This window comes from Cyprinodon tularosa, unplaced genomic scaffold, assembly GCF_016077235.1.
Source record: "Cyprinodon tularosa strain WSP-4 unplaced genomic scaffold, ASM1607723v1 ctg509, whole genome shotgun sequence".
Classification (NCBI taxonomy): Eukaryota; Metazoa; Chordata; class Actinopteri; order Cyprinodontiformes; family Cyprinodontidae; genus Cyprinodon; species Cyprinodon tularosa.
Window position 1 is genome coordinate 98,934 of NW_024039240.1, and position 26,351 is coordinate 125,284.

At 38.3% G+C, this 26,351-nt stretch overlaps 2 protein-coding genes across 11 annotated transcripts in view; one reads left to right on the forward strand and one right to left on the reverse strand.

Annotated features, from left to right (window-relative positions):
- The window catches only part of zmynd11 (zinc finger, MYND-type containing 11), a 38,292-nt gene extending 33,118 nt beyond the window's left edge, over positions 1-5,174 (forward strand). For both annotated transcript variants that reach the window (XM_038303267.1, XM_038303266.1), the window contains one exon: positions 2,425-5,174. In XM_038303267.1, the coding sequence (XP_038159195.1) occupies positions 2,425-2,547 (123 nt within the window). In that variant the 3' untranslated portion in view covers positions 2,548-5,174. The remainder of the gene's footprint in view (positions 1-2,424) is intronic.
- Positions 5,175-9,277: 4,103 nt separating this feature from the next.
- LOC119795311 (disco-interacting protein 2 homolog C) overlaps positions 9,278-26,351 on the reverse strand; it is a 240,853-nt gene continuing 223,779 nt past the window's right edge. For 6 of the 9 annotated variants that reach the window (XM_038303239.1, XM_038303241.1, XM_038303235.1 and 3 more), the window contains 6 exons: positions 24,849-24,878; positions 21,979-22,040; positions 16,424-16,481; positions 16,235-16,309; positions 13,569-13,743; positions 13,287-13,422 (listed from right to left, as the gene is read on the reverse strand). In XM_038303239.1, coding sequence (XP_038159167.1) covers positions 13,295-13,422; positions 13,569-13,743; positions 16,235-16,309; positions 16,424-16,481; positions 21,979-22,040; positions 24,849-24,878 — 528 coding nt within the window. In that variant the 3' untranslated portion in view covers positions 13,287-13,294. Of the gene's footprint in view, positions 10,175-13,286; positions 13,423-13,568; positions 13,744-16,234; positions 16,310-16,423; positions 16,482-21,978; positions 22,041-24,848; positions 24,879-26,351 lie in introns of those variants that run through there. The other 3 variants (XM_038303237.1, XM_038303236.1, XM_038303242.1) reach the window with 2 other exon arrangements.

The following is a 26,351-nucleotide window of genomic DNA, read 5'->3' on the forward strand; positions in this document are numbered from 1 at the left end:
ATACCAGATAAAGCGCCGCATCAGGAAACGCAGACGAGGATTCAGTGGAGACCTTCCTCCTCCTCTGTGTGCAAACTTCACAAAATTCTATAAATAAGCTGATTATTAATGGTAGAGTAGAATTAAGTTTGTCAGCTGGTTCCCAAAGCGATGGTAATTTTTTTTTCTGTCTCTGCAACTAAACCTGCAGAACTGAAAGGACACCTTTTGGCTATGTTCACACTGCAGGCTTTGAAACAATCAGATTCATATCGGATTCAGGACCACATAGCCTATTGGCCCGGGTTGCATGGCAAAAAATGGGATCTGTGTTGTTCAGATAGCCATGAAAAGATCAGATACAGGTTGCAAATGGGCAAAAAAAATCAGATTTGGACCACTTCAGGCTGCAGTGTGAACGTAGCCTTTGTTAGGTTTTACTCAGAGGAAACAAACGTATCTTTCTCAGGCTGTTTGAATGACACTGATCTCACAAACAGAGACTGTAACAGAGAAAGACGGGGCTGAAACCAGAATTACAGGGTTTAAAAATGGAGATTAGCACCAAAACTAATGAAATCTGTAATTGTGTGACAACTGTGATGAAAAGGTTTTTTATTTCTCCTTTAAATGCTGATAAATTTGATGAAGCATGGAAGGATTGGAGTTTGAACAAATTGGACATACAGGCAATTTAAAAATGTATTTATTGAACTGATGGGCATCGGTAGCACATGAGAACAAACCCAGCAGAACCCCCCAGACTGGGTCCTGCTTCGGTCACACGCTCCTTTGTGAAGGAAACCGACCTTCAACCAACATCCATCAAGAGTCAGTAAATGTGTTTTAATTTATGGTCCATTTAAAAGGAAACTAAAAGGCGTTACAGTATTACCTTTTTGTAAAAAACAAACAACAGAAAAACTCAGCTTAACTTAAACTTCCTTTCTTATTGTGCTGAATACGGAAACATGGCTGTAGTAATACTGTACCTGTCATACAGTTAGAAGCTGCACATGGACAATTGGGGATCATTTGTGCAGAATGAATATTAAGTATAACAATAATAAAATATCACACAACTTTAGGAGAATATGGAGAACATTTGAAAGTTTTACATTAAAAAAGGTTTAATTACTGCGGTTCAGGAATGATGCAGGTTTGGTCGACAGGCACAGGTGCTTCATCCAGATGAGCAGGCTTTCTGCGGGTCATAAAAAAATCATTAAAAGTCATTTACTTATTATTTTTAAAATTATGGCCTTAATTTGCATTAAAATTCATTAAATGCGACTATAGTGGCATTTAAAATGCTTAAAAAAACATTTATACAAACAATTTCGTCAGATATAAGTTGTGTAGACAGCTCTGCGTGTTTGCGCGTAACTCCTTCCAATTAAAGCCGTATGTTCAGAAAACAAACTCGAGGCGGAGAAAAAGCTAGGGAATGGGAAAATGGAAATTTGTACAAAAGTGGCTGGAAAACGAGGAATTCGGGACATGGATGCAGCCTGTCGACGTAAAGTTAAGATATATATAAATAAACATGATTCATGGGTCATTGTTGATGGCATTAAAATAATTTCTAAGAGCATTAAATAGGTGTTTAAAAAAAGCATTAAATTAGAGTTACTCATTTCTGTATAAACCCTGATGAATTACAACAGTGAAAATATTCTCCGCAAAAATGACAAAAATATCTTTTAATGGGGAGGATGTCCGCTCCCCCTTTATTTTATAAATATACCCACACCTACCTGGCAGACCATGAGAGCTGACAAAGCTGCTTTTAGAAGAGTGGAATTGTCCCAAAGTGGGGAGATTCAGGTGAAGCAGCTGGAACAAAATACCAGTTTGTGAATTAGAGATGTAATTTATATATCACCATTCAGTACAAAGAATATTCAAAGTGCTTTACATGAATTAAACAATAGAATAAAAGCAAATGAAAATAAAAACATAACAGCAGGTAGTAAAGCAAACAGTTGAACCACAAACTTAAACTAATGATCAGTTAACAGTTTAACTTTTCACAGTCAGATGCAGCTCTAATTAAATGAGCTTTTAACTTTTTTTTTTTTACTAAGGATTTCAGCCCTTTAACTGTCTTCTGGTAGTTTGTTCCAGATCAGTGAAGACCAAATTAAAAGTAAAACCCAAAGTTTAATTGCTTTATTAAAACTAAATACAGACGTTGGTTTCCAGATGTAGCTGAAATGTTTCTGCAGTTGATCCCCAAAATAAAACTACTTTGATTCTACTTGGTGAATACGGAAAGCATAAACATTTCTCAAACCTAATTAGTGTTATAAAATGCATCACTCTTGATTTAATCTGATTATAATTTAATTTTTTGAGTTTTTCCATGTAGTTTTTGGCCTGTAAGTTCTAACAGTTGTTGTTTATGCAAACAATCTTTGCTAATGGGGTATTTTTTGTTTGCAGTGTTATAACTGTGAAGAGGAGGCCATGTACCACTGCTGCTGGAACACCTCGTACTGCTCCATCAAGTGTCAGCAGGAGCACTGGCACGCGGACCACAAACGAACCTGCCGCAGGAAGAGATGAGCAAGCCCCGCCCCCTGCACCTCATTGGCTGTCAGCCTCTTCTCCTTTCAGTCAGTCAACACACACGTTTCTCCCTGGTGTTCCTTTTTTCGCCTTCCTGGAAGCTCTTATGAACGAACATTTTACTGCGTTGCGAGTGTTTTGCTCCTGTTTCGGTTCTGTTATTTAACGTGTTTTTCGTTTTTTTTTTTCCTTCCTCCTGAATCGTAAACGGCTTTCTGAGGAGCGTAGCTCGTCTGCAGAGTTATGGTCCAACTGTCCCGCTTTTGTTTGTTTGCTTCAATGAGATGCTGATGTTGTGTCAGAAGATGTTATTTAAATCTGTAGGAACATGTAAGCATTAACAGAAAACATTTTATTTCCAAAATTTAAAAAGAAAAAGGAATTTTTTTTCTTTTCTTTTTACTATAAATGTATAAAACAGGCCAGGAATATTTCAAACAAACTGCAGCTGGAAGAAGCTCTGCTTTCATTTAGAAAAACCATCTGTAGCATTATGAGCTGGTGATGTTCAGGCTTACAGACTTTTAAGTCATTTTAGGTCATTTTTTCTTTTTTTTTATTATATGATATAAATTTATACAGGTGGATGCACCTTTTTAACATGTCTAATAATAATTTTTTGTCCTGAATCATTCATTGGGAACAGGGTCAAAATGTTGACTTTAGAGTTGACGAGTAAATCTTCCATTTACTATAAAGGATGTGGTTTTGCACCTGTTTGGGTTCTCTGTGGACTAGACTGTTTTTATACTTTTCAAATTAAAGGAGGTTTATAAATGGCTCTAAATTTGGGAAAAAGTTTAATTCTCTTGAGCTAAATCTTAGAAAAGTGTAATATTTCATAGTTTTATCCACATTTCACCTTCTAATGATCCAAAAAGTGTGTATCATTGCCAAAAAATTGCCTCCCCTTCAGTTGTCAAACCGACCTGAGAAGATCTGGCTCGTTAACAGGACGATCAAAGCTGATGTATAGTTTTCTCAGCATCTTTTTTTGTCCTCAGAGTTCATCCTTCCCTCTGTGATCTAAAGTGTCTAGTTTGAGAGGGTTTTTTTCTCTGCGTTCTGCTGTTGTTGGTGGTCAGTGCCTGTTTTTCTTCCTCCATCTTCCCAGTGAGACAGCATGCATGTCGATGTCTTTTTGTTTTTTGTTTCTTGAGTCATCGTGCTAAAAGAAGACGACCAGAAGCTCTCTGTTGTAAAGAGGTATCGAACATAATGAAACTTTATGCAAAAATCAGCTTTTTAAAACATTTCCCCTAAGCTGGATGTCAAGTGTTGGTGTTTCAATTTGAGAAAAGAGGTGATAAAATTGTTGGTTTGTGATATATTTTCCTTTTAACCATTTTTCTCAGAGATAATCAGTCAAAAGGAAAAAAAATCAGTTCTCTTTATGTTTTAAATGTTTCGTTTTTCACACAAAGATCAATTCATGTTTTTCAGCATTCAATAAAGTGAAACATTAAATGTTTGCATTTTTGGCCGGTTTATATTCAGCACATTTGATCTTTTTTGCTTTTTTCCCTGTGATATTAATATAAAAAAATCCTCCCTGATGCAAATTATCAAATCCAGTTATGAAAACTGAGTAGAAGCTTATTCTGGTTTTATGGATTCCATGAAAAGTGGTTCATTCTTGACTTTGAGAAACAACCTGTTCAGGTTTGTTTTCAAATTTAGTTTTTTATCCTTTGAACATCTGGTCAACGTTCTCTGCAGGCTTTGAAAAAGTCCAGCTTGTTTTTCATCATTGCACTACATGTAAATACACCCTTCAGCCAGTATATCTCAGCTTTTCTGTTCAACGCACATTTCACAAATGAATTTGTTTTATTCAAAGATCTTGAGGACTGTTGGTTTAACTTTTGTACAATGTACAACGTTTGTCATATCAGCTGGTTGTTTGTTTATCCTGAATTTGGTTTTGTTTCATACACCTTGCAAGTTTTCCCCGCTTTTTTTTTTCCAGAAAGATGTAGCCTGTCCTTCCAAACTCACACAGTTTGCTGATGACACTTTTATTTTTGTTTTACACATCAGCTCCAACTTGTTTTCCCTCTGTTATTGTTTTTATATTCAACCACCCAGCTGTAACATTTAGTTTTTTACTTTTTTCATACATGTTTGTAACTTTTTAAATGGCATTTTGTTGGGTTTTTTTAATCGTTGCATGAAATCCTATATTTGGACCTCCAGCTCCAATCTTTTTTCTTTTTCCTCCCTAAAATTAAGAAAAGATAATTTTGCACTCATCTGAGAAATGCAGTAAAACAGTTTTTTTTGGTTTGTTTTTTACCAAGAAAATATAGAGGCCGTTTTGATCCTGAAGAAGCGAGTGGTTTGATCCGGACTTTACCTGCTCTTATTCCAGGGTATTTCTGTATATATTACTGTGTGATTACCACGTGAATCCTCGTTGTACTCAAAGTACAAACACCAGGAATAAAATCAGTGTGACGTCTCCTTTGTTCTTTGCTTCTTGTAGGTCATGATCCCGTTTCTGTCCTCATGTAGACGATCATTAACCAAGGCAATGTTTTTTATGCTCCCAACACTTTAGCTAGCAATATGTATATAAATATATTCTATGTGCTAACATGGGGGAAATAAATGTATCAACAAGACTGTGTGATTCGGTTCTCCTTATTCATTGATGGATGGATGGACCTTTGAGGTTCTGGTTAATCTGATGTTGCTGTGAATGATGTTGGACCGAGAAGATTCGCCGTATGGAACTGAAAAGTCCAGAGAGATCTGGAAACCTGATCTCTGGTAATCTGCTATAGAAAGTGTCACAGCTCAAACTTCTTTTGCAGCAAGGTGGAAAAGCTTTAGGCTAAGATGGATGAGCTCAGTTTAGTGATCAAACACTTATACAGGCAATTGCCTCTGATATGGTCAATAAATCAAGCCCTATTTCATCAGATAACCATTAGTAGTCTCAATTGGCACATTCATTCTTAGGATTTTTTTCATGTTATATAATAGGTGCCCTGTAAATGCTTACAGGTTTGTTGAACATTAATATATATTTTTTCTTTTTGATAAAGCTTACAGTTGGGTATACTGAGCTCTCTCCTTAGTTGTGCTGCTATAGGCTTAGACTGCTGGAGGACATAGGGACACCTTTTTCATCATTCTGCTTCATGCCGTCTCTGCTTTTTCCTCATCATAGTAGCTTCATCTGGTCTGTTTCTTCTTGGCTGTGACTCCATCCTGAAGAGAAATATCAGCTGTGCTGCTGCCATCAGCACCTTTGTTTATAGATGTTGGAGATCGGCCTGTTTTTTTCAATATAGTCCTGTTTCTTTGACTGTGACTAACTGTACAGGTGTTGGTCATAAAATTAGAATATCATGAAAAAGTAGATTGATTTCAGTAATTCCATTTAAAAAGTGAAACTTGTATATTATATTCATACATTACATACAAACTCATATATTTCAGATGTTTATTTTGTTTAATTTTGATGATTACAAATGACAACAAATGAAAATCTCAAATTCATCATATCAGAAAATTAGAATATTGTGAAAAGGTTCAAAATTGATGGCCCCTGGTGCCACACTCTAATCAGCTAATTAACTCAAACCACCTGCAAAAGCCTTTAAATGGTCTTTCAGTCTAGTTCTATAGGCTACACAATCATGGGGAAGACTGCTGACTTGACAGTTGTCCAAAAGACGACCATCGACACCTGGCACAAGGAGGGCAAGACACAAAAGGTCATCACTAAAGAGGCTGGCTGTTCACAGAGCTCAGTGTCCAAGCACATTAATAGAGAGGCGAAGGGAAGGAAAAGATGTGGTCGAAAAAAGTGTACAAGCAAGAGATAACCGCACCCTGGAGAGGATTGTGAAACAAAACCCATTCAAAAATGTGGGGGAGATTCACAAAGAGTGGACTGCAGCTGGAGTGAGTGCTTCAAGAACCACCACACACAGACGTATGAAAGACATGGGTTTCTGCTGTCGCATTCCTTGTGTCAAGCCACTCTTGAACCACAGACAGCGTCAGAAGCGTCTTGCCTGGGCTAAAGAGAAACAGGACTGGACTGCTGGTGAGTGGTCCAAAGTCATGTTCTCTGATGAAAGTAAATTTTGCATTTCCTTTGGAAATCAAGGTCCCAGAGTCTGGAGGAAAAGAAGAGAGGCACTTCATCCACGTTGCTTGAAGTCCAGTGTAAAGTTTCCACAGTCAGTGATGGTTTGGGGTGCCATGTCATCTGCTGGTGTTGGTCCATTGTGTTTTCTGAGGTCCAGGGTCAACGCAGCCACATACCAGGAAGTTTTAGAGCACTTCATGCTTCCTGCAGCTGACCAACTTTTTGGAGATGCAGATTTCATTTTCCAACAGGACTTGGCACCTGCACACAGTGCCAAAGCTACCAGTACCTGGTTGAAGGACCATGGTATCCCTGTTCTTAATTGGCCAGCAAACTCTCCTGACCTTAACCCCATAGAAAATCTATGGGGTATTGTGAAGAAGAAGATGCAATACACCAGACCCAACAATTCAGAAGAGCTAAAAGCCACTATTAGAGCAACCTGGGCTATCATAACACCTGAGCAGTGCCACAGACTGATCGACTCCATGCCACGCCGCATTGCTGCAGTAATACAGGCCAAAGGAGGCCCAACTAAATACTGAGTGCTGTACATGCTCATACTTTTCATGTTCATACTTTTCAGTTGGCCAACATTTCTATAAATCCTTTGTTTTTATTGGTCTTCAGTAATATTCTAATTTTCTGATATGATGAATTTGAGATTTTCATTTGTTGTCATTTGTAATCATCAAAATTAAACAAAATAAACATCTGAAATATATGAGTTTGTATGTAATGTATGAATATAATATACAAGTTTCACTTTTTAAATGGAATTACTGAAATCAATCTACTTTTTCATGATATTCTAATTTTATGACCAGCACCTGTATGTGCTGTTGTATCCTCTGACATGGGAGCTCGTCTGCCTGGCTGTGTGTTTCCTGGACGACAGTTGCCTTTTTTTTAAATTTTTAATTTTTTAAAATCTTTTTATGTCCTCTTTATCTCCTTCAACCCCAATCAACCTCAGCAGATGGCCGCTCACACAGCCTGGTTCTGCTGGAGGTTTCTTCCTGTTAAAATGGAGTTTTCCTCTTCACTGTCACTACAAGCATGCTTGGTGTGAGGGATTGCTTTCGAGTTAATGCAATCGGCTGGTTTTCTTTAGGTAGGAAACTTTGAGCCAATCGAACTCCATGATCTGGTTGAATTGTCTCTTTAAAGTGCAGTTTATCTATATAAATAAACCAAATTAATTAAAGGTACCTTTAAGACTACATTTCCACATTAATAAATAAGTGACATGTAATTCTTTGTCAAAATTTTTGAATTGTTTATTTAAATGAAAGACATGACATCAACACAATTTAAAACTTAGAAAAAAACTTGACATTTTCCTTTTTAGAAAAAGAGGAACAGTGAAGAAAGTGCTTTATTTGTTAAAAAAAAAATAAGGATCCTCGTAGGTTGAAAATTTAACATTCTCTGTAACTCTTCAATGGGTTAAAGGGTCTCTGATAAAACAATTTGTTTCTATCAATGACATCACTTTGTGAGCCCTGAATCATGCATTCCTATGGAGGGGCTTCTCTCTCATATTTACTGCTGAAGGGCGTCTCCAGGTGAAATCGGTAAGATGGGAGTCCAGTAAAGAAGATCTGTGCTGCTGCTGGTCTGGCAGAAGGGACCAGTTTCATTCCAATGAACATAGGAAGGAAATATTTTAAACATGTTACATTTAGAAGTTAAGAAAATATGTCTGTTCCCTTTACAATGAGCTGCAGTCCTGGTAGAGACATGTTTTATCCTCATTTTCCACTGCAGATGTAAAATGTACAGCCTGTTGGGACTTTTTGAACATTCATATAAGCTGTTATAATTAGCACATTAAATGAAGACATATTCTTTAGCCAAGGAGTCAAGATAAACAATCAGGAAATGGTTAAAACAACAGTAGATAAATAAGCCCATGTTTACTGTAAATGCTAGGTGGGGATCAAGAAGTCTCCTTTTTTGGAGGAATTCAAGCTTTTTCTGTCCTTCCATCACAAACATAAACATGACAGAAATTCACCTGAAAACGTCTGCTTTGGTAAACTTAAAAAAAAAACATCACTTGAAATGAAAATCTGGTATGTCTATTTAAAAAACAAAAAGGGTGATTTAAAAGAACCTGTGGCCAAAAACATATTTCTCAGACCTAAAATCGGTAAAGAGTTAGAAGATCCATGAATACATGAATATAAAAGCAGTTATACTTTAAAACTGCTTATATACCTACTGATCCCCTTGGGTTATTAACTTGAGCTTAAAGTTATAGTCTTAATGTCTAAAACTTGTTTTTTTAGCCCAATAGGTTCAATTTATGAGACGCTGATGTTTGAATCTATGTATCATTCAGGGCATTTAACAGGCTTCTATCGATTTCACTTGGACTTTATTTCCAATGCGCAGGACTAAAGGGTGTATATTTTGTTCTAAGTTGGAATAAAACTTTATAAAAATATTTAAACTGGACACATTTCAGACCAAAAAGCAGACAAACAGCATCTTAAATCAACCTGCTTTTCACTGAGACATTACTCTTCATCTTCAATATAATCTATCATCATATATTTGTCTTTTTTTTTTTGATAATATGTTTAATGTGAATCTGTTTCACTCGAGATAATACACTTTTTTTATATTAGCTAATATTCAAGAGCCAAAACATTCTTGAATCATAAACTTCTAAAAGAGAAAATAAATTAAATCGGTTTATTTTTGTACATACTTACATGATAGGAGCTGTTTATGGAAAAATAAACAGAGTCAAAGGCTGCAGCTGTGTGGATGTGAGCACCTGGTGAAATGGACCAGCTGGTAGATTTTTAAAAAAATCCAACGCTAAATCAAAGTACCTCATGATAAAACAAAAGGGTCAGCTGTGATTAGCTGTCCTTAGACCCCGCCCTTGGTATCAAACATATCCCGCTCTTTGCTATGGTCGTAAAAACACAAAATATTTTTTTTTTTTGTGTAAATATCATCTTCAAAAAAATAGCCTTGACTTTTCCAACATTTAGAGATAAAACAGGAAACTATAGAGTGAGCCAGATGTTGCTGTGGAGCCAAAACCTTTCTGACGTCAGCCATATTGTGCCCTGATAGGATCCAGCTTCCCTTTCCTTCAGACAAACCAGGACCTCATGGTGAGGAACCGAAACCCGACTGGAGTATAGCGCTGCCTGAAAGACGAAACACAGGGCTAATTTGGCCCACATGGCCTTCAGTTTTTCCTCACTGTCCTGGATAGGTCTATTTGCGTCCACTGGGGGGCGCTACATGTTGTAGGCCACATAAATGGGGTCCAGCTGGTCGGCCAGGAAGCCGTCGCGTAGATGCATGCGCTGCTTCTCGCCGCGGGAGTTGATGGGGATGACTCCGATGTCGACGACGACCACCACCCCGACGATCAGGTAGTGCTCCTCCAGAACCACGTTGGTGACGAGCGGAACCAGGTCCAAGGCCTCATGCTCGGAGCCGTCGAGCTCCACCACGACTACCAGCAGGTTGGTCCACGTGAAGACTGCGCTGGAAACACAACAGCACAGCATGAGAGCGGTTTAGAAGGGCAAAGGTCAGACCGGGTGTTAGGAACTTGGGTCTGAGATGCTGGGTTCAGCCCCTGGTCCCAAACCTTGTAGAATCTCTAAACCAGTGAACATTAATTCAGTTCATTATAGTTCTTCTCTGCACAGACATCTCCGGATCCAACCTGAACATTTAAATCAGCCTGAGATCAGGGCTTTGACTAGGCCATTGCAATACCTGGGTTATTTTCTTTCTAAGCCACACTGATAACCCCCTTTGGACCAAACTGTCTCACATTTGTCTTTTGAAAACTGTTTTACAGAACAGGTCCAGCTAATCTCTATGACTGGATAATGACATTTAGACCAAAACACCTACCGTAATTGTAAATATGTGCAATATTAGAAGCTAGTCTATGCTAATTGTTTCCTGACTAATTCACCTAAATCATGTTTTTCTCATTTTAAAAAGCAGCAGAGAGTAATGGCTGTTCTGTTTCAAGTGTCGTTTATGACATCCAATTATCAGCCTTCCACCACCATGCCTGATAGTGGATATGAGATGCCTCAATTCGTTGTTTGCTTTGTACGAAACCAGGCACTGTGCTGCAATATCAAAGATCTCCTGAAAGGACTTTGGTGCATAGAGATGTACCTCTGCAAATCTGAGCTCTGCTGCGGGGACCACCTAATTATTATTGTATGAAATTGTGTTATATCAAACAGGTCCTATAGTCACTCTATTACAGATGGAGTAATGTAGCGAAAGTAATTTCTCCCTGGGATTATTAAAGTATTTCTGATTCTGATTCCTTGTTGATGGGACAGGTGTTGTGAATGAAATGGTGCCCAGCTTGAAAGAGCTCCTGTGTGTCGCTGAATGTGTGCATTGATGACTGAAGGACATCTTCTGCCTCCATTTATCTGTTTACTACAGTCTGTTGAATTCATGTTAATGTGGATTTAAAGACATTTCAATTAGTAGGAAAAATTTCAGGGGCGAATAAAAAAAAATCTAATCAACAAAAACGACCCCCACACAGTACCTCCGTGGCCCCATAGGGGTCGCGTACCCCTGTTGAAGACCTCCGGTTTAGATACATGAATACATTTATAAATTATGTTTTTTTTTTTGTTTTTTTTATTCGTAACCACAGGATCTGTATAAAAAATCCAGGAGTTAAACTCTTGTCTGGTTTATACTTGGCATATTGAACTATGCACAAGGGGCTGAACGCCAATGATTAGAGCATGTACAGCATAGTGTAATGTCATATATAGATCCACATCAACTAGAGTTCAGATTTTATAGTTTTATATTCTTTACAAAGAGGTCTATAGTTTTACTTTCCTTTCTTCTCTCTCTCACGGGTTATGAGGTGTACTGCAGAGGTAGGTAGTTACTAGTTACAGTTTCTAGAGTAAAATGTCTGGCTGCCCGACCCATCATGGCAAACTTCCCTCAATGAGGAACAGGCTTGTTTTAAACAAAAAGACACCAGAAATACAAACGCTGACAGTTAATGTCTGAGTAATTCTTCTGCTTTTACTCAAGATTCTTTTTGTTATTTTCTCTTTGCTGATCCTGCTGTCATTTGGAGGCCGAGTAGAAATACTTCAGCTTACTGTATGGTGTTTCTGGAATTAACTTACACTAATCTAACCTACCTACTGAAATTATTGTGTAATTACTGAATTTATATCTTTTATATTGTTTTCAAACTTTGCAGATAACTTTATATGTTTTGTAAATTTAAAATGTTAAATCAGATGTTATGATCAGATGTTTAATCTCACTTCAGTAATTTATTGGATGGCTCCTGTTTTTACTTTATGTTTATGTTAAAGCAGTGCTACTCTTCCTTGAGTAAACTTTTTTGGTACTGTACTCCAGAGATGGGAAGTAACGAAGTACAAATACTTCGTTACTGTACTCAAGTAGATTTTTCTGATATTTTTACTTTACTTTACTACTTATTTTTATGGCGACTTTTTACTTCTACTCCTTACATTTTTACACAAATATCTGCACTTTCTACTCCTTACATTTAAAAAAATTGGCTCGTTACTTTAGTTTTGAATCATTTCAATGGAGTTACCGTTATTATTTTTCACGTCATCAATACCAAATTCAATGTAATTGGATGGGAATCTACGTTGCATTTGACGCACCACTACAAGATGAATCGACAGATTCGGCGGTATTCATTGGCGGCAAATCATAGCAGCTTGGTGGCGGTGGCGTTAGCATAGTAGCATGGACGACCAGATGATTGAAAATTAACACAACGGAGATCTAGTCCTATTGGCCGACATCCATTAAAAATGTAGGCAACGGCATGAAAAAAGTGGTTTCTACTTTTACTTTTATACTTTAAGTAAATTTACAAGCCTGTACTTTGTTACTTTTACTTGAGTAAAGAAGTTTAATCAGTACTTCCACTTCTGTGTCATCTTTAAGTAGAAACGGCCTGCAGGGCTCGTTTAGGCTAACGCATGTCTGCAGAGACTATAGCTCCGCCTTCACAACCTGCTGACCACAACAGCACCAACTGCGCTCCACTATTCAGTCCATCGCATAAACAATAGAAAGAGTAAGGCACAAGATGGATGGTAGTTAGAGGAGCTGGAGGGATTCACGGCTCAGGTAGAAGAATCTCATGAGAGGACAAATTTCACACATGGTAGTAGCAGCTTCAGGCTGCGGGGACAGAGAAAATGTTCAGAGTGGATAAAACAACGTATGTAGCTGAAACAGGACAATCATAGAGAAGAAACTGGAGGAGGAGGTAAACCTTCCATCAGGATGACGGCACTAAACAAGCAGCCAGAGCAACGGTGGGAATAATGCAGCTCATCTCTTAGGCGTTTCTCAGAGTACTTCCTGCACTGACCTTGGGGTGAATATACAGCGACAGCTGAACCTCTGCTCATACCCTTCCATCTTAGCATTACATCAACATTCATGTTATCTGTACCAGAGAACTGTGGAGGCAGTAAGGATGCACTTAGTTTTTATGAGCTTTCAGTCTCATCTATGATAAATAATCTCAGATGTTGAGATGTTGTATTTCTAATAGACTTGTGCTTAAGCACCTTATGAAGCCCTGTCTATCAGCTCTCACCATTCTGTGATGCTCTTGTGCGTCCTTATAACAGAGGTCTCGATGTCGATGGGGTGGTAACGCATCCCCCTCAGCTCCATGGCCTCCTCCAGCGCGCCGACCACATACAGAGCATCATGACGCTCTGCAGAAACAGAAAAACCACCCTGCTGTAACTGCATGATTTTTATTAATAACCAGATTACTGCATCTGTTTTGGTTCTTTGTTTTACTCAGAGGAGAATCCAGCTAAGCTCTGAAGCTCTGTGAATCTCAGGTGTTTTTGCTCACCTCCGCTGGCGTCTGTGAGCTCGGTCCGCCGCAGGAAGCCCAGGTATCCGGTCCGAGCCCAAACCGTCTGAGTGTCGCCAAAACTGAGCCTGGAGCTAAAATGATCAGACTGGAGAACTTCGTCTCCGTAGACGGTGAAGTATCCGCTGGCGTTGTGGCCGCTGTGCACCCAGATCTGCACGCAAACAGAACCATATTACTGGTTTTAGGCCAGTGGTTAGCAGCTAGATATTGGCTCATTGAGAAAAACATCCAATCAAAATGTTCCAAGTCTTAAGTTTCAAACTACAGACCTAAGATGGAAACATCACTGGGTCACCATCTTCCTCAGCACCCAGCCTCCGCAGAGAACTGACCCTTTTTAGATAATTTATGGGGAGTGGTGGCCTAGTGGTTAGGGCATTGCTTTTAGATCCCAGAAGTTTTGAGTTTGAGCCCCACTCCCACAGATTGCCACTCTGGTCCCTGAGCAAGACCCTTAACCCCAACACTGCTCCCTGGGTGCTGCACAATGGCAGCCCACTGCTCCCCAATGGGATGGGTTAAATGCAGAGTAAATATCTTTCTGTACTTGTGACAGTGTACTGACAATAAAGTTGAATTCTAATTAGAAGAGAATAATTCTAATTTGGCACCTATTTGGTGCTTTTACTGTGGAGAAAACCAGAACAGCTCTTTTTGGAAGTAAAAAGTCCCGGGATATTGACCCGGCTTCATATAAATCTTATTTTGCTCCTCAAAGGCAAATAAAGCTCTGATTTATTCTGCAGAGTACATCTGTTTCTGATGTGAAAATAATCATGTGCTGAAGCCTTGAGGAGGAACAGCAGGGGGAGCTGTTGTTCAGTATGGAGCTGGATGAATCACCAGACATGACTGGATTGTTTCCTTTATCTGAGCGATTTAAATACGACACAGATGTTAATGAAAAACAATTATGAGAAGAGTTTGTCATTTAAATTCTCAACTTTACAGATTTCCTCAAATTAATTTCATATCAGACAGGATGACCTGAGTAAACACAGAAACACAATTATTAAGAGTGATTCACCAGAGACATTGAAAAGCTGGATTTTACTATGCAAACCCAGGTCTGATGTCTGCCAAACCAGTAGAATCAAGAAATCACAGTGACAGGACCTGTTTCACAACATGAAGTAGGCTTTAGGAAAAAATGAAGCTTTGCATCCAGTCCTGATCTAAAGAGATTCAAGATGAAGAGAGAATAGTTGAAACTACAGTGAGAGCCATTATCCACTGGTAGAGAACACAATGGTGAACCTTCACCAGGCGAGATGGGCTGGTGGTGCGTCCGAGCCACGACTGTTGGTCATTAGAACGTAAACCCTCCAAGATGGTCCATTAATTCCTGCCTGTGTACTGGACAATTTCACAGGATTCATGAGGGCTCTGACTTTAACTAAGCCTGCAGAGCTTTAAAGGTTCCCGTTGTGAACAATAATTTAGACTCACCAGGTCCTGCACCTCTCCAAAATTGTAGGTGACCGCAGACAGTGCCTGATTGGTCAAATCTACATCCGCTCTACACTATTTCCTGTTTGGTACCTTACCGGCTGGTTTTGTCTGTATGACCGCCATTGCGGAAAACGACTCATGAAGTGTAATGGTTTGGAAATGGCCGGTTGTGAAGGATGAAACCATGAAGTCTGATTGCTATTAACTGACTTAAGGAATACTTCTTTGGCTTGATTTTAAGGAAGAGAAAGATGGCAACAAGGCGCTTTGGAATCATTGCAAAGTGGCAATTTTATCCGCAGGAGAAATGCATCCAACATGCAGAAACGCCTGCGCACACAACATGGCATACATTTTAACGTGGTTTTGATGCTTCCGGAAAAGAAGCTAAAGTTACGACCAGCATGGAAGGCAGCGCTGGTGGTAAGTAGCTAGTTTTATATCACTGGCTGTGCTTAATGTGGTTCCTAGTAAATAATAAGCCATTTCTGGAAATAAACCAGTTTCCTACCTCTCTTTGGGGTCATTAAACATGCTACGAAGTTGCTCCGCAGTTCAGGGAGCGTGAGAAAGGGGACGCTCGTTTATTTAAATCAGGGGGTCATGAGTTTATTTCCTGAAATTGTACAGTAACGCTTTTTCATTAAACGGATGCCTTCTCCATTAGATTTAGATGACTGTAGCCTGGCTGGATCAGAGGCTGGCAGCTCCCATTCACTGCCTTCTGTTTTCAATGAGGCAGGGAGAAATAGAATATTCCAGGCGAAGGTAGAGGAATGTCACCATGCGATTACCAAGTTCATTGTTTCACAGAATCGATAAGGGAATCGGAATCATGAAAATATGATCAATTCCAAACCCTATTCCAGAAACCCTTAAAAATATTTAGGTTATGTTGCAGCACGATGACCTAAAACAAACCAAATAGTCCACCTGTGATTGGCTGAAAATTACTTTAGTGCTTATATCTGCTAGTCTTACAATTCTCCAATGCGACCTAATTAAAACAATCCTGCTAAACAGGAAACATAACTAAATAACCAAAAAACATCATCTCAAAACAGACATCAAACAATAAAGTAGGATAAATGAACTTAAATAGATTATCCACAAAAATAAAATCTTAGTTAATTATTAAGAAAAATAATTGGCTCCTACAGCGAGGTTTGGTTATAAAAAATGACACAAACCTCTCCCAGATGTGACTCCCCCATCGGCCCTTTGGTCTCCGGATTGGCGATGATGATCCGGACTCCAGGCAGGATCTGCTCATTCGGAGGAATTCAACAAATAAAAAACAGCATAGACGGCTTAAAACATTTATTATTGCTGTCATGTTACGTTAAATCTCTTATTTAAAGAGGGAATAAGGAACATACCTTCCCAGACTCCATCAGTGGTAAACTGTGTGGGGACCCCCGCTCCACTAATCTGACCCTAAACAGCAGAGTTGGGTTAACATTCTTGTGTTATTAGGTTTATTCTTGCACATTGTGATATATCAAATAAGACTTAAAAATACGATGTGAAGCTTAGAGAGCTGTGTTCATGATTTTTATTTGATATAATAGAATGGCTCAAACAACAAAAAAGACAAAATTTGACTCAGGCCACAGCAGACTGCCTTTGAATTATTGATGACAAGAATAAGCTCTGACTCTCTGAGTCCTTAAAGCTGATAGTTGAGTCGCTGCAAACAGCTGAAGGGGATACTTCTGGGAACAGATTATTTGAATCATCGTAGTTTCCAGAAACCACGGTTTCTAAAATGAAACTTAGGCCTGAGGGTGAATGTAATGGTTCCGACCTCCGAGAGGCAATAAAAGCCAACAGAAGATTAAAAACAACAAACATGGAGCCTCTCAGAAGGACTGAGACCGTCTACATCAGCAGTGATTACATGTTATCACAGATGGATCAGCAGGACTGCAGGGCTTTGCTGCTTTCTGCACTCTGACGGCTGCAGATGAACATCAACAGCAGGAGACCTTCAGTCTGCAAGATTTTAAGGCTCTTCTTCAAAACTCTGAATATCAACATCTGGAAAAACTCCTGACTGATGGGCAGCAGCTCATCACAGTTTGTTAGCTTCTGCTTTCCCAGCTGCTTTTAGGGGACGAGCTACAGGTTCTCATTCGAGAACAGAGATAAAAGGATTTTCTAACATTTTCCCACCACTTTGGTGCTTCACCATAGATCATCAAAAGATACATTAGCAGTGGACAAGAAGAAAACAGGTACTTGAACTTGTTTTTTGCTGCAGCTGAACCTTGGCTCAATTTTCATTATTAATTAATTAAAATGATAACTTTTCAGTTCTAATGATCCCAACATCAGTTTCCCCACCTTCATCCTGTCTATAACAGATAGATGTCTACTGTAAGGCTATCAACCACCTGTGTTATCTTTATCATTCATGAAAAGGTCTGTTAGACTACAATGACCAAGGGTGTTAAGTATTATAGATGTGTATACTTCTCTATGGTTTATGTAGTTTTTATTACCCATATATATTATAAGGTATATACAGAAGCAGCCATTCAAAATGGCCCTTCCCACTCAAAATCTCCTTCCAGCCACCAGCCTTCTCATGGCCGTGCATTTTTTTTACTCTGACTCCGACCTTTCACTGAATTATCCCCCCTAATGTCCACAAATCATGACTGAATGAACATTTTAGATGTTTAAAAAGGAATTGTAGAGGACTATCCAAGGACCCATCAAGAAAATTGGGGAAATTTTGAATGGCTACTACTGTATTCTAAGGTTTTGTTTAGATCCCTTTTGTCCGAATAAAAGTAATCATCTTCATTGCATTTGTCACAATGTTAGGAGAAGAGAAAGGGAAGGTGCAGAGGAACCTAAATAGATCCACATGTGGACAAAAATGTTAGTCCCCCATGTTTGATCAAAGAAAAAACTACAATAGTCACGGAAAGAACTTATGAAAAAGCCCTGCAGAAAAGTAATGGTACCCCTAGAAAAGACTGAAAATGATGTCACCAAAGGGAAATGTTAAATCAAGGTGTGTCTACAATCATGTGATCAGTTAGCTGGCCTATGGGGAGTGTTGGCCTGGTGGTTATAGCAGTGCACTTGTGCTCTGACAAGGTTGCAAATGATCAGTTGGATCCCTATAGCCTGCACACTGGGTTCCTGAGCAAGACCCTTAACCTCCTGATTTCATCTGGCTTGGAGTGTCTTAATCTCTGCAGGGTCCAATCCAATCTATAGATTATCCAGGGATTCTAGAGAGAAATGTGCTGTCCAGAGTCAATAAGCTTGGTCTCAATCGAGGTCATGGGACTTCAACAGAAAAATGAACCAAAACACGCAGCTGAAAACACCCAAGAATGTCTGAGAGGCAAACACTGGACCATTCTGAAATGGCCTTCTGTGAGCCCTGGCCTAAATCCTATTGAGCATCTTTGGAAGGAGCTGAAACATGCTGTCTGGAAAAGGCAGCCTTCAAACCTGAGACGGCTGGAGCAGTCTGCTCATGAGGAGTGGGCCAAAATACCTACTGACAGGACCAAAAGGCTCGTTTATGTTTACACGAATCATTTGATTGCAGTGGTTGTCCAGATCTGATTAATGATTTTACCTTTTTAATTAATTCTGTTGTAGCATGGTTGAAAATAAATGTCTTTCATTTGCTAATTTTCCTAGACTTTTTTATTTGATATTTTTATCATCCATCATCCAGTCTGTCGCAGGACGATCATTTTATCAGATTCAAGTTATTTCTGTGACCATTGTTGTTTTTTCTTTCATTCAATGAGGGGATTCGACATTTCTGTCCATGTGTATGAAACTCAATACCATTAATAAATAAAAAATGTTACTCCTCTCAATGGCCAGGCTGATAAGATGACATATGTTCATATCCTGAGGTAAAAAGCTGCAGCAGGGAAAAGAAGAACCTGGTTTGAGATATGATTGGTGGGTCAAACCATGAGACACGACAGATAACTGCCCACCTGGCAGACACAAAGTACACTGAAGCAGAAGCAGGGTGGGGAAATATAAAGCAACAGCTGTAATTTACAATTGCTCTTCAGCAGTGAATTATAATTATTAGGAAAAGTCCAGAACAAAAACCTCTGATCATGGCTGTAATGTGTGAAGGTGTTGCTATACTTCCCACCCCTGAAACTCAGACATCGCTAAATTTTTCAGACAGCTGGTTTTTCCTTTAAGACTTCAAATTGAACTAATCAAAGCCTCGTCTCTTTCTGTGACTCAACATAAAGCGAGCTAACATACATGTATTCTATCAACTTCATTCACCACTGTTGCGTCCAAATTTTTCCCACTGTGGGACACTAACGCTGTTTATATTCTATTCTGCTTCTCTGTAAACTCAAACTTTTCGCTGTCTCATCAGAGGTGAGGACAACATTTCTTGTTTTGCGCTTGTTTTCAAGGCTGCAGTCCCTTATTCCCAAGCACTCGACTGTATCGCATTAATAAACTTTACAACTGAAGATACCCTGCAGAACAGCTGCAGGATCCCACTGCACCCAAGGCAACGCTTTGTGGGAACTGAATATATAAAATGTCAGCGTGAGCAGAAAGAAAAGAAGCTCAGAGTTACTTCCAGAAATTAAAATGAGCCTCATGCAGAGACTGAAGCATATCATCAAAGATTGTTTCTAATTTTGTAGTTTATCAGAAAGAAAGCTGTGGATAAAATCTGTTAAATCTATTTATCTTCTTCTTAACAAATATATTTCATGCTAAATATTCCTAAATGCATTCAGCAGCAACTTTTTTACGTATATCTTATGTAGAAACAATAATCAGCATCTTGAAATGCTATTTAAGTGATTTTGAGCATGTGATATGCTGACATGGGTGTTTCATACATTGAACATTTATTTGGATTTTGTAGAAAATCTATCTGTCAGGTCACTGAGGATGGTCAGAAATAGTGAAAACACCACCAGAGCTGCAGCTGTTTGTGCAAAAACACTTTTGTGGTGTCAGAGAATAGATGGTTGAAAATGATAGAAATGCAGCAGTACCTCAAATAACCACGAATGACATCTGAAAAGCACAACACCTCTGCTTTTAGTCAGAATAAGGCATTATATAAGTACAGGCCTTGTACCATTTTGTGATCACAACATCACTGGACGGATTCATCCTCCCATATAACCTCCACCACCAGCCCAAACTGACCACTGGTTGATGAACCGGGGAAAAAGGGTACAGGCTGGGTTTTTTTCTTTGGTATATTTGAGGTTTTGAATTGGCTGTTGTGTTTAGACAACGCTAAGTTGGTATTGATTGTGCATAACTGTCCCTTTATGATTGCAGTGGCACCATCATCAGATGGCTCCTTCAAACAGGATCATGCAGAATTTCACAAGGGACAGATTATTTTAAACTGGTTTGTATAAGATGACATTGATTACTATCGACTGCTCGGTTACCAGATTTCCAACAGAGCACCTTAGGGATGTGATGGATGGAGAGATTCACAGCACAAGTGTGCAGCTACCTATGATGCACCATCAAGTCAATATGGGTCAAAATCTCAGAGGAAGGTTTATATCCCCTTGTTAAATTTACAGTTAGGATTTAGATTCATTCCAACTGGGTCCCACTGAAGATAAAGGAACCCTACTTTATTGCATGTGGAAAAATAAAATGCTTTAGGAAGAGGAAAGAATAGAAAAAAAAATATTGCAAAAGTAATTGCACTGAACCCCCATCCATGGGCTTTATGTTTGGTTTAAATCCAATAAATTATCATTTCATTGCCAAGATCTGTATTGCACTGATGGAAAAACACCCATAGACCAGTAGTTATTCAGTGGATAAAACAGAACGTAGTACGCCTTCCACTTGAACGAATAACAATTTTTTAAGTGTAAAAAAAGTTCTTTCTTTTTTTTTTTTTTTATATGTTAAAAATGTAAGCTTGGTTCCTGAGCAGGAAGACGACATATTGATTGATCCATGTTTGTATGTTAATATTATTATTTCTTGTCTCTACTTATTTATTTTTTCACAATGTAAGAAGCATAGAACGTTATTCGTTTAAAGATTACCTGGCTCACATGTAGGAACACTGTTGTTTTTTAATTCTTGTTCTAGGTTTTTTTTTTTTTTTTTTTTTTTTTTTTTTTCTAGGTTGTTGATAAAAATGTAATTATATGGTAGAGTATATAATATAAACCTCATTCACGAAAACTTTGTAATAAAATATTGTTGAAAAAATCTGAGAGGGAAATAGGCTTGTCCCGATCCGATCCACTTATCGGATCGGGACGCCGATATTGGCAAAAAAATGCGTATCGGCAAAGCATGTAAAATGCCGATCCAGACTGCCGATCCAGTTTTTAAAAAAAAATCCGGTCCGTATTTTCCAGTTTCGCCGATTGAAACGATCCATTCCACTATTTTGCGCCAGTGTTTCCCTGTTTTGCATTTTTATTAAAACTTACAGTAATACTTGCACCTTTAATTGTTTACGGTTTTACTGTTCACTGTGCAATTTCAGATTGCTATTCATAATTTTGTCCAGTTTGTGTTTATCTCTTAATAAACAGGAAAGTTTGTTGTTACCAAGCATTGTGTTTTATTCAATCTCACCTAATTTAGCTGGCTAGATGTTATCAAGAGTACTAAAACCCTTTTCAACATGAGTCTTACAACTAAGGCTAAATACTTTAACTTAAACTTAAATACATGCTCGGATAGGCTGGTATCGGCCAGTATCAGTATCGGATCGGAAGTCCAAAAATAATATCGGTATCGGATCGGAAGTGCAAAAACCTGGATCGGGACATCTCTAGGGGGAAATGAGGGAAGCAAATTATTAAAGAATATTATTAATAATAAAAAATGTATTACCCATTCATATTTAGCAAATAAAGAAAACATTTTAATCCCCATTTCAGCCACAGAGCAAACAGATTTTCACCTGTCGTGTCGTAGCGCTCTCATATCCACGTACACAGTGGTGGGGTCGGGTCCTGATGTACCCTGGGTAACAAAAAACATCTGATTAACCTGCAGGAACACAGACTTCAGTCATTTTATTATACAAGCACAAACCAAACACTACTACCACTATAACTAGCACCACTAATTCCTCCCAGGCTGCAGTGGATGCATTCATCTCTAATCACAGGATGCAAACATTAGGAGTGTGTTCTGAGACCACCTCAGTGGAAGGTGACAGAGCAAAACAAACATTACAGTGTGTCATAAACAGAGTAAATACAAGACTTTACAACGTGTTTCCATCAAACCCACATGCAGACAGAAAGCCCCAAATCAAGGAGCAGAGAAGTAGAGGAAAGATGACAGATTTAAAAGCAGAAGTTTGTTCTGCAAAGGTTTAAGTTGGGATTAATGAAAAAATAAGAAAACAGAAAAGAATTTAGACCAGAAACTGATTTCTTAGTATTCAACCAAACCCCAGGTTCTCTTCAAATATAAGAAAATCATAAGAGAATCCATCACCGGATAAAAACCGTCTCAACCAAAGATCCAAAACCCTTATAGACAAACTCAGTCATCATGGGCTAAATTACAGACATCCCAAGTCTACGGGAAGTTCTGGGAGTCTCCCTGATATACATAGCTGTTCATGGATGCCTGTGAGTCGGATAAATTATCCCGGATTCTACACTGTGAAGTGGTGTTTTTTAATGCGAGTGAGAACGGGCAGGCAATAATTCCTGCATCCTTGGAAACGGCAGAGGTTGAATCCTCGAGTAAAAAACGAAAATATAGGACTAATTTTAAAGCAGAAAATACTAAAGTATATCCACGTCTAGTGGAGGGGAGGAATAGTGGCGGATCTAGACCAAATATACCAGGGGGCCAGGAGGGGGCAGCGTGTTTTCATGGGGGCCCAGAAAAGCATGAAATAAAAAACAGGGCAAGAGATTCTAATATATTAAGAGAGCTGCATTAAGTTACATTTATTTTCAATTAGCTTCAATAGAAATTCTATCTCTTTTGAGGTCAATATACATTTATAATTTGACTTAATTTAAGTTAAAACTACCGTTTTCTATAAAATTTGAATTAGAACTCAAGAAAAACTGTTAAATTCATCTGTAAAAATTAGAGCATTTTTTTATTTGTTGTGGAGAAAAAAACATTTAGCAGATGAAAACTGGGATCCTATCTCAGTACCACCGAAGCTATCACCTTATTGTTTTTGAATAATTAGTAAAACAGATTTTATAAAGAAAAAGAATGAAATAGATCCAAAGGACCTATCAGTAACCACGTCTGTTCCAGCGCAGATCATCATTAGAATTTCTCACCCCCGTTGGCCCCTGTCTTGAACCGGCCATGGTGAGGAATGATGTCACCGTGGCGAGGTGCACTGTATGCTGAAGTCCCCTGAAAATGATGTTCAAGGCTACAAGATTGAAAGTACTGAAAATGTTTGAGGCATTAAGCATCTCCCTGAAATTAGTTTTGGGAACTTGGGATGTCTGAAATTAGCACAAGGCTAGCCTAATGATTTTCACACAAAAATAATAATTTATTTGCATTTCTTGATTTTCCTGTAAATAACGCAAACTAAAGCACAACAGGTTGATTTTATTATAAAACTGGTACCAAATCATAACAGAAAATAGATATCTTCAAATAAGCTAGCCAGCGACATTAGCTAAAGCGTGACTTGATGATAAAGTGCTAAGAAAAAACTTTTCACAAAGACCCCAATTTACTTTTATTGTCATTGTTCTGAATCTTTTAGTTTATGTTCAGTAAAACTACAGTTAAAAAGCATATAATGGTTTAATAGTTAATAGATACAGTAGTAATCTGGAGCTTCCGGCGGCCATTTTTTAATTCACCCCACTAGCTGCTCTGGAGCCTTCTGGGTTTGCTAGTTTCTACCAAGAAGACGCAGTTTTATTCACTGGTTTTTACAGGAAAACAGATTTTATAAAAGGTTCTCCATTATATTTCTTTTCAAAAATGTTTTAACGTATGTCACTGGCTACAGTTAGGTCCAAAATTATTCATAGCCTACCCCTGGCACATTTGGGTTGGCAAATGTCCTTTAAATTTAAAATAAAATTGGTGGCGAGTGAGAAACAACATTTACATTTTAGAAATAGGTCAACATTTTTGCTTACAAAGAAATGAATATTAATAACCTTCAAAATATTATTAAGGTCTCCAGAGAAACCTAATTTTCAGCCATATGCTTGATTTAATTCTGATCTATTACACTATGGAGGCCTCCTTCTAATTAGTTGACTTGGTTACTGGAACACACTTTTGGTTCCTAATTTGCTCTTTTAATTAACATTTTCCTGCATTTGCCTGATGCATAAACCAGTCAGCAAAATGCACAGGGGTAAAATCTAGTTATGAGATATTTTTTGTTTTTTTTTTAACGCCAAGATCATAATAGTTTGGTGAATTAAGAGTAAAGTTGCTCCAACGGCTGAAGCCTTCTGCAGCCTAACAAGAAAAAGCATCAACATGATTCTTCTAAAAGCAAATTTGTGCTGTTTTTGCTTAATCTCTCCTCCTATGATTTAGAAATTGTGCAAATGCCAGATTGAGGGAGTGAGGAGAGGTCTAGTAGAGTTGAGGAATATAAAACACTGACTATTGCAACTTCAAAAAACTTGATGCATTTCAATGTTTCTATGGAAGGATACTTTGAAAAGGCTGCAGAAAGTGTAAGAAAAAAAAGGAATTTCCAGTGATTTAAAAAAAAAGTTTTAATCTTAAGCTGTTTGGAGAGCAGGTTGCTGACAAACCCGGTGCTGTTCGTCAGGCAGGGGAAGGTTCATGGAGGTTCCCTACCTGGTCGGCAAACTTTCCCAGCCTGTGAGGCTACAGCAGCAGAGAGACGGGGCCCAGGAGGAAATAAAAGAGGAAGCAAAGGAAGTAAAGAAGGAGGGAGGACGGAGACAGAACAAAGTATGAGATATGAAGGTGGGGTTATGCTTTAAAACAAGAAGAGGGAGGAAAAAAGTCAAAATGCAAACTTAAAGAAACAAAACAACCAGTTCGCTTTAAAAAAATGTGTTTCAGCAGGATGTTAGTCTGAGTCATCTGAGCTCCTTCAAGGTTTAACTGCTGCGCCTTTAACTAACCAGGTTATGTGTTTGTCATTCATTCATTTAAACAGACTGTGAAATTACAGGTTGAAGGATGGGAGGTTAGTCTAACAGCTGAAGCTTTAACATCATCTACAGTTAGCAAATTAGTAGCTCAAATTCATGCCTGGAAATGGAATAACAATCTAAAGCAGGTATTCCCAAAGTCGGTCCTGGAGGGCCGCTTCCCTGCAGGTTTTAGAGGTTTCCTTGCTCCAGCACAGCTGATTTTAATTGAAAGCTGATTAACAGGCTTTTGTTCAACTGCAATCATCATAATCGCTGTGCTAAAGCAGGGAAACCTCTAAAACCTGCAGGGCAGCGGCCCTCCAGGACCGACTTTGGGGACATCTTAAAAACAATACAGTGATCATTTGATATAAGATAAGAACATCTCTGTCCAATTTAAAGGTTTTAAACCGCAGCTGAAAGCGACAGAAATGATCAGCCTGGAATGGAAGGACGGATGGAGCTGAAATATGAAATAAAAAGCTGAATGTGTTTCTGCAGAAGGAGGGGAGGACAGAGTCCGGTAAAACTTGAAAAAGCTTTTTCATGTCTTGTGTCCATTATGACGTTCTGTCCTTCCAGGTTACCTGGCTTTCCTACACCCTCCTTTCCTTAAATGTTTCCTTGTATTCTTGCTTGACAATATCCTTCTTTTGTCATTACGTCCTTTCCTTGTTTCTTTTCTTTTTTCTCCCAATATATGCATTTTCCAATTCCTAACTTTCCTTTTCTTTTTCTTAACTGTTTCTCTTGTGATTCTTATCTTTACGTCCTTCCTTTCTGAAATTATGTTCTTCTGTCTCCTTTTCCTTCATCTTACTTCTGCTTTTTTTCTGCTCTGTTTTTTTATTCTGTTCTCCTTTCATTCCTTCCTTCCTTCCACTTTGGTTTCAGCAAGTTTAATATCAGAGTTCTAATCATTGCAAATCTTAAATAATTTTAATGTGAATTTTAGTATTTTATTTAAAAATAAATTTAGATAACAAAAAAATTATTTTATGACATGATTAATCCACATTATTTGCAAAAGAAAAAAAAATATTTGCCATTTAAAAAAAAAAAGTTGTTTTTATGTTTTGCTTAAAACCAAACCACAGATCCAAACCCTGCAGAAGTCTAGGGTTTATATAAACATTTGAAGCTTAATTCCAAAGCTATAGAAACAGAAGTGCAGGATGGTCAGTCCATTGCAGCACAC